Consider the following 14,208-nt stretch of genomic DNA (forward strand, 5'->3'; position numbering starts at 1 on the left):
CCTGTGAAAATTTTTTAAGTATTAAATTATTATTATCAATATATATACATTTATAACTATTAAATTTCTGAAAAAATAATACATTTAAAAGAAGAGCTTATATTTAAGAAAAAAGCATTTTATAACATTTATAAGTGTCTGTGTCACTTTTGTTGAATTTATAACAATTTAATTACTATTTTATTTAATAAATAAAATAGAAAATATTCATATGGCCAAGCATCCAGCCAAATGCACAACTATCTCGTTGAAACTAAGTGATTTTACAAGAGAGAAGTTAAAGGCCTACAAGTCTGTGTGGTCATGTGCATGAAATAATGCTTCATGATGACCAGATTCAAAACTGTAGTTCTAAAAACCGAGGTTCTGCCTAGCCAAAGACAAGAAAAGAAGACTGAACTGTACAATGCCTGAGTAACCATCAACAAGCAAACAACTACATTCTGACAGTGAACTGCACCTGTACGGCAGGGTATGTGAACTTACATGTTTACATTTCATTCTAAGCATTCAGTGTCTGCAGTTTAATTCACCATATTTAACTGTTATTGCTGAAATCCTTGCTGCAACAAAAACGTATAATGTGTATGATTCAGCATAACGTGAACTTACCTGATATAACATGAGAACTGCAGAGTCCAGCATTTTAATTAGGTCCTCACTGCATTCAGTTCTTCTGATGTTAGCCAAAGATGTCTGTGGTTGGCATTAAAAGCAGTGTGGTGTGCGGTAAAAGTAAAGTTTTTTTATTTTTGGACCTTCGATTTTGGCATCCTACAGCACAACACAACAGGTTTGCTGTCTTTTTTTGCAACCGATATGCACGATTGAAGCTGTGTGACGTCATGTGTGACCAGGGCCGGAGCAAGCTGAACTGCCGCTCTAGGCAGAGGACGATCATGCTGCCCTCAACCCCAATCTGAAAACGAAAGTGACCGGTTATGTAAATTAAGTAAGGTGTCGCGGACCTCTTTTCCATATAACTAAGGACGCGCGGGTGTCGCGGACCTCAATTCTTCCGCCCTATGTGCGGATATAACTGAGGACACGTGGGTGCTGATGGAGGTGTCGCTGACACCGCCCTCTCTATTCTGTCGTCTATGCACGAATATATCTGAGGACGTGGATGGTGAGGGAGATGTCGCGGACATAACTGAGGACGCGGGTGGTAAGGGAGGTGTCGCGGATGCCGCCCTCTCTATATTGCCACCCTAGGCGGCCGCCTAGGTCGCCTCTATGGACGCGCCGGCTCTGTGTGTGACATAGGTTGGTATTTCCTCTATATATAAAAACCGACCAAAGACAGTTGACATTGTCCATCTACAAGATGGCAACAGAGACTGAAAAATAAACCCTTAGAGGAGAAAAACCCAGCGTAATTTTAAACTACAGCTGATTAAATCATTATTAAACTGGTAAGTGACTTTCTAAGTCGATCTCTCTCTTTTGTATGGTGTAGTGCTAAATTTATACCATAGTAATTGTAGTGTATTGAGTGAGATGGGACTCTGAGTTACTTTTTGGTTGGCCATCTGTTTCTAATGAGTCTTCTGTTTTCACTACTGCAGATTAGTTTAGTACACAGAAAGAAAGAAGAAATGCGCGCCAGTGTTTAGCGTTTTTTTTTTTTTTAATTAATGTGATCTCCTGATTGCAACAGAGAAATACTGTAGACTGTTATACTGTAGGAAGATATCTCTGTAGACTAATGGCATTTCATGCCATTTAGCCTAATAAAATTAAAATGTGAGCAAAATCAGCTGTTTTGTTATAATTTTAGACATTACTCTAGAGAGTCATTTAAACACTAGCGCTAAAGGGACGTTGGTGAATGAGCAATGGTTTCCGCTGTTCTGATGTCAGCTGCAGATGTGAATGAATGGCGGAAGAAAGTAGTTCCACTTACAAAAGGGACACAACGCATGCCTCCCACTAGGCGGGCTGGTGTAAGATTGTGACTGAATGATACCTTGGATATAGATATCACTGTTTCACGGTATTGTGATAACTGCTCTAAAATATTTTATTTTTAAATGTCTGGGTAAAAAAAAAAAAACCTTTTTCCCCTTTTACACAATATATTTTAATTTGAGAAACATTTAAAATATTGTGAAACAGTAAACGTGTCAGGCTAAATAATTCAAATTCGTTATTTACTTCTGTCTTCATTTGTTTCAGAAACACATTTTTCTTTTTTCTTTTTTACAATTTAAAATGGTTTCTTTTGTGATCTTTTTTGTTGGAGATACTGCTGTACTAAAAAAAAAAACAAAAAGTACATTCAAAATCTTACTCATACCTTAGGAACGATATAACATATATATATATATATATATATATATATATATATATATATATATATATATATATATATATATATATATATATATATATATATATATATATATATAAATGACACAACTGCATATTTACAGAAAATAACATGTTAATTAGAAATTTTAGTTCATTATTATTATAATTTTTTTTTAAGTTTGTGTAAAGTAGCCCAGTTGTAAAAATGTTTTGCTTTCATATTGTATTTCATAGTGTGCAGTAGATTGCATTAGCTCTTAGAGTACAGAATAACGTTTCATCATTCTGCTATTAAAGTCACAGCAAGGTTGTTTCCTTTTTTATATGACATTTTTGGTTGAATGAAAGCATTTGTCTTGTGTTTCAGGGCATTGAGGACATGGCGGGCTTTCTGATGGGTTTAACCTCCATCCTGATGTTCTTCAGTTCATCTGATTCATCTCAGCGTATGTGGGAGCTTTCACATTTATATTTCATAAATGTGATTCTACAGAATGTTATCTATAAATAGTTAAATGGCAGATATAAGATGTTCTGTCATACAGTGGTTCTTAACTGGTTTAGAAATTGCTTAAATTTGTGGAAGATATGGAACATGGGAAGGAAATTTAATCAATTAATTAAAAAAAAAGATTTTTTTGTACCTATTAAACTATTAAACATCAAGGGCTCTATTTTGACGGTCCATGCGCAGAGCGCAAAATGCAGGGCGCAAACGCTTTCAGGGCCAGAACGCATTTTTGCTAATTTACGGATGGGAAAATCCGCTTTGCGATAAGGCGCATGGTCTAAAAGGGTTGAGTTTATTTTCTTAATGAGTTATATGTGTGTTTTAAGAATAAACCAATTAGAGTCTGATCTCCCATTCCCTTTAAGAGTCAGCTGCGTCGCGCCAAGAGCGCATTCGCTATTTACAGGACGCAAAGTAAGTCTAAGTGGAAAAATTGAGCATTTCAAAAGCAAACAGTTAACAGTTGACAGTGTTTTAACAGAAAACTGTTAAACAGAGCATCTACTGCGTGAGAATGAGAGATAATGGATCACTTTCACTTTCGCTCTTGGATAGGGAAACCTTTACGCACAGACATCAATTAGTCTATAAATAAATACTTTTTTTGTTAAGCGCAAATATTCGTTTCAAAACTATTTCTAAATTCAGTTCTAATTTCCAGCAAACGAATAAATGAATAATAATAACAAAATGTGCTCAAAAACCTGAGTTATATCCTAAAACACATGCTGTGCCCCATATGGTCTAAAACCTGACAGGTGGGCAAATCTAAGCTTGTTTTTAATAAAGCAAATATAAATATGGATATAATAAATAATACTGCTAATAATAATAACATTATACAAAAGCTAATTGTTATGAATGAACTGAAAAAGCCTCCCGAGATGAAGAAGACATAAAAGCAGTGATTTTTCATATTTATGTGGGCTAGAAAATAATATGTTTTGTAATATTTTAATCCTTTATATTTGTATTCTATATCTATTCTTATTACATCCTATATATATCCTTAATATTTACATTTTTCATATGTAAAGATATTTGCCTATTGCTCTCTTGTGTGTATTAAGCAGTGTGTAAGCGAGGAGCAACTCTGCGCTGGAGTTTAGACCGGGTTAGTTTTGGTCTAATGAAAAATCTATTTTAGATTCTCAAAATAGCAACGCGCCAGCGGTCCGCCTCAGAACGCCTTCCTTTTTAGACTAGAAGGCCTAGGGGTGCACAAATGAGTGCTAATGCATTTGCTATTTAAACAGCGTAGCGCAACGCCTCAAAACCACTCTTGCGCCAAGCTGAAACTACCAAAAGACTACTGCGTCACGCCTTGCGCCACACTGTGCCGGGTGTATGATAGGGCCCCAAGACCTTGTGTTTTGTGCCTAAAAAATAGTGTCTATTGTTTCTGCTGCAGTTCCCTGAGTGACCACCAGTGGCGCTAAAATTCAAGCCTTTCTGATTGCTATTCTTAGAGGAGCAGCAACTAAGCAAAGCTTTTTTGAGTGGCATTCGCTAGCAATTAGCAGAACTCAACATGGTGACATTCCTACAGACAGCTGCTGACAGATTCATTACGAGTTATTTTGTACCTACTGACATTTTAGTTTGAGCGTTTCCAGGCGTAATGTTCTCAGCACACATCTGGTACCTGACGTGTGGTGCCAAATTTCTGAAATGGCATCTTCTGCGGCAGCCCTTGGGACTTTTCTCAAGAAAATGCAGGTCTCGGATTTTAATGGGAAGGTCAGTTGATGAATAAACCGGCGGTGTTAAATTTTAATAAAAGTAGAGTGGGTTGTTGGTTAGTGTTAGGATATTTGTGTTATATAACCGAGATGCAGAATCCCGGTGGGAATGCCATCATTTTTGAGGCTGAACTCACACAGCGGTCCAGATTTTGGGTTTGTTAGTGCTGCTTCCCCACAGGAAGGACTCCGGCTTTGGTACTGCTGCATAATCAGAGGTGAAACAGGGACGATTCTTCTTTAACTAGGCAGGAATGGCAAGACGGCAAATTATGGTCCACATGCGTAAGCCCGTCCCGGGGACATCACATTTATGTAAAACCTGAGTGACTTTGAATATTTCACATTTCATGTCATATCACTGAAGGATGCGAGCGGTTTAATTAAATTTTCAACACTGACACATTTTCTTTTGCACTGATAATGTGGAGGATTTTCCTGGATGTCAGAGTATAGTGCAAACCTTACAGCGTCAAGGATATGATTAAAGAAGAAACAGCTACATCATAAACAAACAAAAACATGATAACAAATACAGCCTATACAGCATAATAACAATGTCATACCTTTACTAAGCCATCTGTATTTGGTGAAGCTGTGAAAAACAACAGATTAATACATTTGTTTTCAGTTGACATTTTCAGTTAGCAGAATTCTGTAAATATGTGCTTACTTGTTTTGTTTGTGGTGGTTCATTTCACTGTGGTGACCCCTCATGAATAACGGAATAAGAAAAATGAATGAATCAATGTTTGTTTGCTATTTCTTTTTATTATACCTTTATACAGGGTGAGCCATTTAAATGGATACACCTTAATAGAATGGGAATGGTTGGTGATATTAATGTTGTGTTTGTGGCACAGTAGTATATGTGAGGGGGCAAACTTTGATGGGTGGTGACCATGGTGGCCGTTTTGAAGTCGGCCATCTTGGATCCAACTTTTGTTTTTTCAATAGATACAAGATGTGCAGCATCTGAAACTACGAATACTGGAAGCCTGTGCTGGCATTTCTCCTGTGGTGTTGCTATTAGTGTGTGAAGAGTGGGAGAAGAGTGTTGCATTGACAATCCAACTCAATGGGCAGCACATTGAACACAGTTAATAAGTGGTCAGAAACTTGTAAATAACTCATGAAAGAATAAAGTTGTGTTAAAAACCAAGCACACCATTGTTTTTCTTGTGAAGTTTCCAATAAGTTTGATGTGTCAAATGACCCTCTTCCTATTGGAAAAACAAAAGTTGGATCCAAGATGGCCGACTTCAAAATGGCCACCATAATCACTACCCATCTTAAAAAGTTTGCCTCCTCACATATACAATTGTGCCACAAACAGGACGGTAATATCAACAACAATTCCCATTTTATTAAGGTGTATCCATACAAATGGCCAACTCTGTAGAATAAAACATTTTACTGAAACCCATACCTAATAAATCCAGTAAACCTTGAGGTTTTTTTCAAATATATTTTTACTTTAGGTAATTTGGTTTGTTAAGCATAAAGATTTGTTTCAAAACTATTTCTAACAAAAACAATTGCATTGTTTTGAATTGGATTTAGCAGAATCGTGAAAAACTAGGGGGTCTGATTAGTGGTTAATATGTTTTTTTTTTTTTTTTTTTTTGGCCGATTTAATTTAATTAATAATAAAGTTATGTATACAAAAATAAATAAATGTGACAAAAAAAAAAAAAAAAAAAAAAAAAAATATATATATATATATATATATACACATACATACATACATACACACACTTTTATTTTATAGAATATTTTATGATATAATCACAAACCAATTAACATCATGATCACAATCAACACTAGGCAATAACTAGAACCATACCTGGGGTTTAAATACACAGAAGATAAAAACTAAACTAGAAGCAGGTGCACAACATAGTCAGTAACCATGGAAACAACCGACTTACTAGGGCTGCATTCCTCTTCACTTTTTAGACACGTACACATAAACTCCCCTTCCCTTGTTCCTTCAGAGGAATCCCTGCCTCCATTTTTTGAAGTGGTTCCCACTTCATCAAGTTAACGAGGAAAGTATACATAAACATGCCTTCAATTTAGACCAAGAGAGCGGGTCGGCTTTGTCCTTTCCAGGATCTATATGTTCCAGAATATAATGTGATTTTGATGTCACAACAATGCTGTTTTCAAGGGTTTAGGGCATTCCGTTTAAACCTATTCAGATACTCCACATGTAGTGGACACTGGACGAAACTGGACTGCAATGCAGCCAAGAACAAGGCAAGCCAAATCTCAATAATAATAATAAGTGTATATTTTTCCCTCTAGTTGTTCCCGAGAGTCTGATTATATCTTCGTTCCAAGAGAGTCTTCAGATGGTCAGTGACGCGTTTAATAAAACTGCACAAAGGTAATTAATCATTATCTTATCAACTGAATAATCTATAATCTGTAACACTTTACTTTTGAGTGTTCATAAGACTGTCATGAAACCTTTACAATCATGACATGACACATAAAGGTTGTTTTATGCATGCTTATAATAACTGTTATTCAGTGTCATTTGGTCAGTTTTGTCATTTTAAATGCAAAGTTGACATTTCAAGTTGTCATAGCAAACAATGTCATCTTTGCATTTAAAAGGACATAACTGAGCTAATGACACTTAGGGCTCTATCATACACCCGGTACAATATGGTGCAAGACGCGTTTCTGTTTTCAGACAAGCGCAACACTAATTTTCCTGTTTTCCACCACGGTGTTTAAATAGCAAATCCATCGTTCACACCTCAGGGAAATGTGTCCAGAATCTGATTTTTTTGCCCTCATGTGACTCCGGTTATGACGGTGTGAACAGCCCAAACTGCATGGAATCGGATCTTTTCAGTTCAAATTTCTGCCACTTTTGTATGTAGTCTTAAATCAGACAGATCTGATGTTCTGCAATGCGACCGCAGTGTGAACGGTTATGTCAGATTTCATGTGACGTTTACATAATATTCGAGCGACTTGCGTCATCATTCTGTGCTGCAGACATCATCTACTCCTCAGCAGTAGAAAAGCACACAGGGCGATTACTTTACCACAGAAAGTTGGTTGTTCATTTTGAAAAAGATTTTGAAGGCAAAACTAGCGCTTGTTAAGCAATCTTGTTAACGATTGGGCCACGGGTTGATCGGGAAGCTGAAGAGCGACGTGCTTGTTGTGGATAGAGGATCCGTGTGCAAAGGATGGAGGAACTTTCTCTCCCAGAGAAAAAAAAGAGCAGGTGCTCGAGCACCCAAACCCCCCCTACTGCACGTGCCTGTTGTTTATAACTGAGTAAAATGAAATATGCAAACAGAGATAAACTAACTCCACCTTCACAGTTCAGTCTGCGTCTGCTCATTAACACTTTTTGAGTTTACCGGTGCTCAGAGCGCCACGCATAGCGCTTGTCATAAATCACAAATGATCAGTGTTTTCTATCACAAGTGACCTATTTTAGATTTCAAATGCTGAAATACCTATTGGTAGTAGCAGAACAACCCTTTACAGTTCATGAGATATACCACAGTTGTCTGTGAAAAGGGCAATGATCATATAAGCATGATCTGACAACGTGCTTACTTCATACAGTATACGCATAGTGTGCATAATCAGACATTTTGTGCTCTTCGTAATGCACTTTTGCGGGTCAGTTTAGGACCAGGATCTGTTCACATGGCAAATCTGGACCTAAAGAACGCCAGGCAAGGGAGAAACCCAGCTCGACCGTCTGCTGCTGCATGTACACACTCTGGACCGGGAGAATGCTCTCGTTCGCTCAAAATCGCTGGATCACAGCAGGAGGAACCGTTGCGCTACGCTGTTTAAATAGCAAATGCATTAGCGCTCATTTGTGCGTCCATAGGCGTTATGGTCTAAAAAGGAAGGTGTTCTGAGGCGGACCGCTGGCGCGTTGCTATTTTGAGAAACTATAATAGATTTTTCATTAGACCAAAACTAACCCGGTCTAAACTCCGGCGCAACTTTTGCTTACGCACTGCTTAATACGCACAAGAGAGCAATAGGCAAATATCTTTACATATGAAACAAATGTAAATATACAGGACATATATAGTATATATTAAGAATAGATATAGAATATAAATATAAAGGATTAAAATATTACAAAACATTATTTTCTAGCCTACATAAATATGAAAAATCACTGCTTTTATGTCTTCTTCATCTCGGGAGGCTTTTTCAGTTCATTCATTACAATTTGCTTTTGTATAATGTTATTATTATTAGCAGTATTATTTATTATATCCATATTTATATTTGTTTTATTAAAAACAAGCTTAGATTTGCCCACCTGTCAGGTTTTAGACCATATGGGGCACAGCATGTGTTTTAGGATATAACTCAGGTTTTTGAGCACATTTTGCTATTATTGTTTATTTATTCGTTTGCTGGAAATTAGAACTGAATTTAGAAATAGTTGTGAAACAAATATTTGCGCTTAACAAACAAAAGTATTTATTTATAAACTGATTGATGTCTGTGCTTAAAGGTTTCCCTATCCAAGAGCGAAATTGAAAGTAGATCCATTATCTCTCATTCTCACGCAGTAGATGCTCTGTTTAACAGTTTTCTGTTTAAAAAAACTGTTAACTGTTAACTGTTTGCTTGTGAAATGCTCATTTTTTTCCACTTAGACTTACTTTGCGTCCTGTAAATAGCGAATGCGCTTTTGGCACGACGCAGCTGACTCTTAAAGGGAATGGGAGATGAGACTCTAATTAGTTTATTCTCAAAACACACCTATAACTCATTAAAAAAATAAACTCAACCTTTTTAGACCATGCGCTGCGGCGCAGGGCAGATTTCCCGTCCTTAAATTAGCAAAAACGCGTTCTGACACGCCCTGAAAGCGTTGCGCCCCGCGCTTTGCGCTCTGCGCATGGACCGTCAAAATAGAGCCCAATTACTTCATGTCATTATTATAAAGGTTTCATGACAGTCTTTTGAACACCTCCTTATGTAGAGTGTTAGACTAAACTCTGTTGATAAATTAAATAAACAGTATATCTCTGTTTCTCAGGTTGGATCATCACCCGTCTCCTTCGCAGATGTACAGGCTCTCCAGACGGCCTTCAGCAGAAACACAACAGGTCTCCAGATCAGCAGAAATCTTTCAGACGACTCTCACACTCCTGAAGGAGAAGTCGAGCAGGAGACAAAGGAGATCAGTGCAGATATCCGGTCAGACTCCTGCATACACACTTATTATGGTGTAAACTGACTGTTCACCCAAAAATGAAACGTCTGTCATCAATTAAGTCCAATCCCAATTCTATTTTTGTAATCTTTCCCCTTGGCCCTTGAAACAGAGTTTCAGGGAAGGGTTTCAAAATGTTCCCCTAAGAAATGAGACAGCACTACAGCACCTGCACACGTCATCATATGTCATCTAGATCTGTTACTTCATATGAGATTGACGATGGCTACTGCTGTAGTTATTTCAGTTACATCATTTTTTGGTTATAATCTTCAGGAAATTACTAAAGCGATGATATCATGTTATTATAACTATATAATGTGGCAATAAGCTTGTACTGTGTATTTACACCGTGGCTATATTCATCAATGTAAACACACTAAAAATAACATTAACATTATAGCAGACACTGTAAAAGTGTGGCTCTCCTGATGTTCTGTGTGCAGCCATTCTGCCGCTGTAGATGGTGTATTCTGGGAAATTTTTGTAACCTTTGGTTTTGAGTGTGGTCCTGAAAAAACTAAGTTTCTAGCCCGTCCTCTTAGCCCCACGCCTTCAAGTTAAAGAGAATTGGGACACCCCTAATGGGAAGGGCTAAGGGGTAGAATTGGGATTGGGCCTTACTCATCCTTCACGTGTTCCAACCCTGTTTGACTTTCTTTCTTCTGAACTCAAAGGAGATATTCTGAGGAATGTTGTAAAAGCCACGGACATCAATAAGGTTTTGTTAGTTAAGCCTGCATCAACTGACAGTCAGCTGATCATGACATGCACCAACCCAGTTCTGACCTCTTGTCGCATCTTTTTAAGGGTGCTTTCACACTTTTTTCACGTTTGTTTTGGAACCTGGTGCTTTTTTCCCCTTAGCTCGATTGGTTTGGGCATATGGGAACACCACAATCGTGCTCTGATTATGCCAAAACATTCAGTCTAAGACAGCCTAAATGAAGTGGTCTCGGCTCAATTGAAACAAACTCTGGAACGTTTCGGTTGTAGTGACAAAGCAATACAGTCCAGTAAACTAACAAACCAGCCTACAATGTATTATGGTTAAGTAATATATATATATATATATATATATATATATATATATATATATATATATATATATATATATATATATATACATACATACATACATACATACATACATACATACATACATACATACAGTTGAAGTCAGAACTATTAGCCCTCCTTTAAATTTTTTTTGTTCTTTTTTAAATATCTCCCAAAATATGTTTAATAGAGCAAAAAATGTCTGATAAGTCTTATTTGTTTTATTTCAGCTAGACAAAAAGCAGTTTTAAATTTTTTAAATACCATTTTAAGGTCAAAAGTATTTGCCTTTCAGCTAAAATATTAGCTCTTTCAGCTATTTAATTTATCAATACTCTACAGAACAAACCATTGTTATACAATAACTTGCCTAATTACTCTAACCTGCCTAGTTAAGCCTTTAAATGTCACTTTAAGCTGTATAGAAGTGTCTTGAAAAATATCTAGTCAAATATTATGTACTGTCATCATGGCAAAGATAAAATAAATCAGTTATTAGAAATGAGTTATTAAAACTATTATGTTTAGAAATGTGTTGAAGAAATCTGCTCTCCGTTAAACAGAAATTAGGGAAAAAAATAAACAGGGGGGTCAATAATTCTGACTAATAAGAAAGTGACTTCAGAACTTCTGTGTCTAGCTGAACTATTTAAAAATAGATATAATATCATTAACTTTTTTGGTTATCCTGACTTCTGATATAAAATAGATATTTTATGATTGATGTTTTTATGAACAGTGATTTTGTAACTTTGGTATTGTGTTTGTGATTTTTATGTGAAACTTTATGTGCTGCCTGCAATCTTGATCAGGTGTCACTGGAGAAAGAGACAGTACTGTCTCAATGTGATCTCCTGGCTAAATAAAGGAAATAATAATAATAATAATAATAATAATAATAATAATAATATACATTTTACAACCCTTGACAATTGAAATGAGGCTATAAGACATTTTTACCTTTGATTTATATTTAGTGACTGTCACCATTCAAAATGAAAGCGCACCTTTTTGCCTTTGTCTAATTTTTCATCGATATAAATTAAAATAACAATGTTTGACAGCTGAAAATAAACCAAGTTTGCTCGCATGTGACTTGTTTTAATAATTTTTGTCCGTTTAGTAACTTTGCCGTGTGAACCAAGAACAACACACCAAGAACAAAAAGCAACATTGTGACAGTTGTTATCCCTGTTTCGAACGAAACAATCCATTGGCATGTGTGAAAGCACCCTAAATCATATATCCGGTCCGACTTCAGCTTTTTTGGCTACTTGCCAATTCTAGACTCCCTCCACCATTCCAAACTCCTAGCTTATTACTGATGTCTGTTCATAATATTAGCCAAGTATGATAATCAGCCTCATGTTTTTGGCATTTACATTAACTCATATTATGAACGCTTTTGGGTCCTGTTTAGTTTTGCCAAGAGCAGAACCATCCCACCAGCTCTAACTGCATGTTTAATAGGTCTAAATATTTGACAAAAGTGATCCTGACTGAATTATTGTATAAATCAGGCCTATTTATTTCTTTATTTATTTCTTTATTTATTTGTTATTGGCTGATTTTATTTATTTGTTTTTTATTCATTTATTTCTGTTTATTTATTTATTTATTTATTTATTCATTTATTTATTTTTTCATGTCTATTTATTTATTCATTCATTAATACCTATTTATTTATATATTTGGTTAAATTAGGCCTATTTATTAATTTATGGCAGTTTTATCTATTTGTTTATTTATTTATTCATTTCTATTTATTTATTCATTACTATATTTATTTATTCAGTCATTCATTTATTTATTTATCTATGCCAATTTATTTATTTATTTATTAAAATCTATTAATTAATTAAATTATTTATTTATTTTAATCAGGCCTATTTTTTCATTCATGCTTATTTATTTATTTATTTATTTATCCATGCATATTTATTCGTTTGTTTATTCATTCGTTCGTTCGTTCATTCATTCGTTCATTCATACCTTTTTATTTATTTTATTAAATTGGGCATATTTATTTATTTATTTATTGATGCATATTTATATATTTATTAATTTATTTACTTGAATAAATTAGGCCTATTTATTTATTTATTTATTTATATATATTCATGCCTATTTATTTATTTGATTTGATTTAAATAATATTTATTTATTTATTTATTTATTCATGCTCATTTATTTATTTACTTGATTAAATCAGGCTTATTTATTTATTAATTAGGGCAATTCATTTATTTATCTATTCATGCCTGTGTATGTATTTATTTATTATTAAGTTAGACCTTTTTATGCATTTATTTATTAATCCATGCCTATTTATTTATATATTTATTTATTTACTTGAATAAATTTGGCCTATTTATTTATTTAGTCATGGCTATTTATTTATTTTATTGTTTATTTATTGTTTTATTTGATTTAAATCATATTTATTTATTTATTCTTTATTCATGGCTATTTGTTTATATACTTGATTAAATCAGGCCTATTTATTTATTATTAAATCAGAACTTTTTATGTATTTATTCATTTATCGATGCCTATTTATTTATATATTTATTAATATTAATAATTATTAATAATTATTAATAATATATTATTTATTATTTATTTACTTAAATAAATTAGGCCTATTTAATAATTAATTAATTAATTTATTCATGCCTTTTTAATAATAAATAAATAGGCCTGATTTAATCAAGTATATAAACAAATAGCCAATAGAGTATAGAGAGTTTTCTTTATTTTATAAAGAAAATAAAAAAAATAAATGGTCATGAATAAATAAACAAATATGATTTGATTTTAATTATATTTATTAATTTATTCATGATCATTTATTTATTTACTTGATTAAATCAGGACTATTTTTTATTATTAAATCCGGCCTTTTTATGTATTTGAATACATCCAGCATATTTATTTACTCATTTATTTATCCATGACTGTTTATTTAATTAAATCAGGCCTATTTATTTATTTTTTAAATCAGACATATTTATTCATTTATTTACTTATTTGTTCATGCCCATTCATTGATTTATTTGATTAAATCAGGTATATTTATATGATCTCCTATTTATTTAAGTCATGCCCAATTATTTATTTGTTAAATCACACCTATTCATTTATTTATTCATGCCTATTTATTTATTTAAGTCAGGCTTATTTATTTATTTGGTAAATCAGACCTATTTTGATTTGATTGATTGATTGATTGATTGATTGATTGATTGATTGATTGATTGATTGATTGATTGATTGATTGATTGATTGATTGATTGATTTTATTTATTTAATTAACCAAGTCCCAAACTTTTTGCTTGTCAATGTAGTTCCAGTTG

General features: G+C 34.0%; 1 protein-coding gene across 24 annotated transcripts in view; it reads left to right on the forward strand.

The window, feature by feature from the left end:
* Positions 1-14,208, forward strand: part of tpo (thyroid peroxidase) — a 105,653-nt gene that overhangs the window by 8,174 nt on the left and 83,271 nt on the right. For 22 of the 24 annotated variants that reach the window (XM_087289968.1, XM_087289971.1, XM_087289974.1 and 19 more), the window contains 3 exons: positions 2,681-2,759; positions 6,877-6,958; positions 9,617-9,777. In XM_087289968.1, the coding sequence (XP_087146094.1) occupies positions 2,693-2,759; positions 6,877-6,958; positions 9,617-9,777 (310 nt within the window). In that variant the 5' untranslated portion in view covers positions 2,681-2,692. The other 2 variants (XM_087289979.1, XM_087289978.1) reach the window with 2 other exon arrangements.

The sequence above is a fragment of the Danio rerio genome, chromosome 17 (assembly GCF_052040795.2).
Source record: "Danio rerio strain M-AB ecotype USA chromosome 17, GRCz13ab, whole genome shotgun sequence".
In the NCBI taxonomy this organism is placed as follows: Eukaryota; Metazoa; Chordata; class Actinopteri; order Cypriniformes; family Danionidae; genus Danio; species Danio rerio.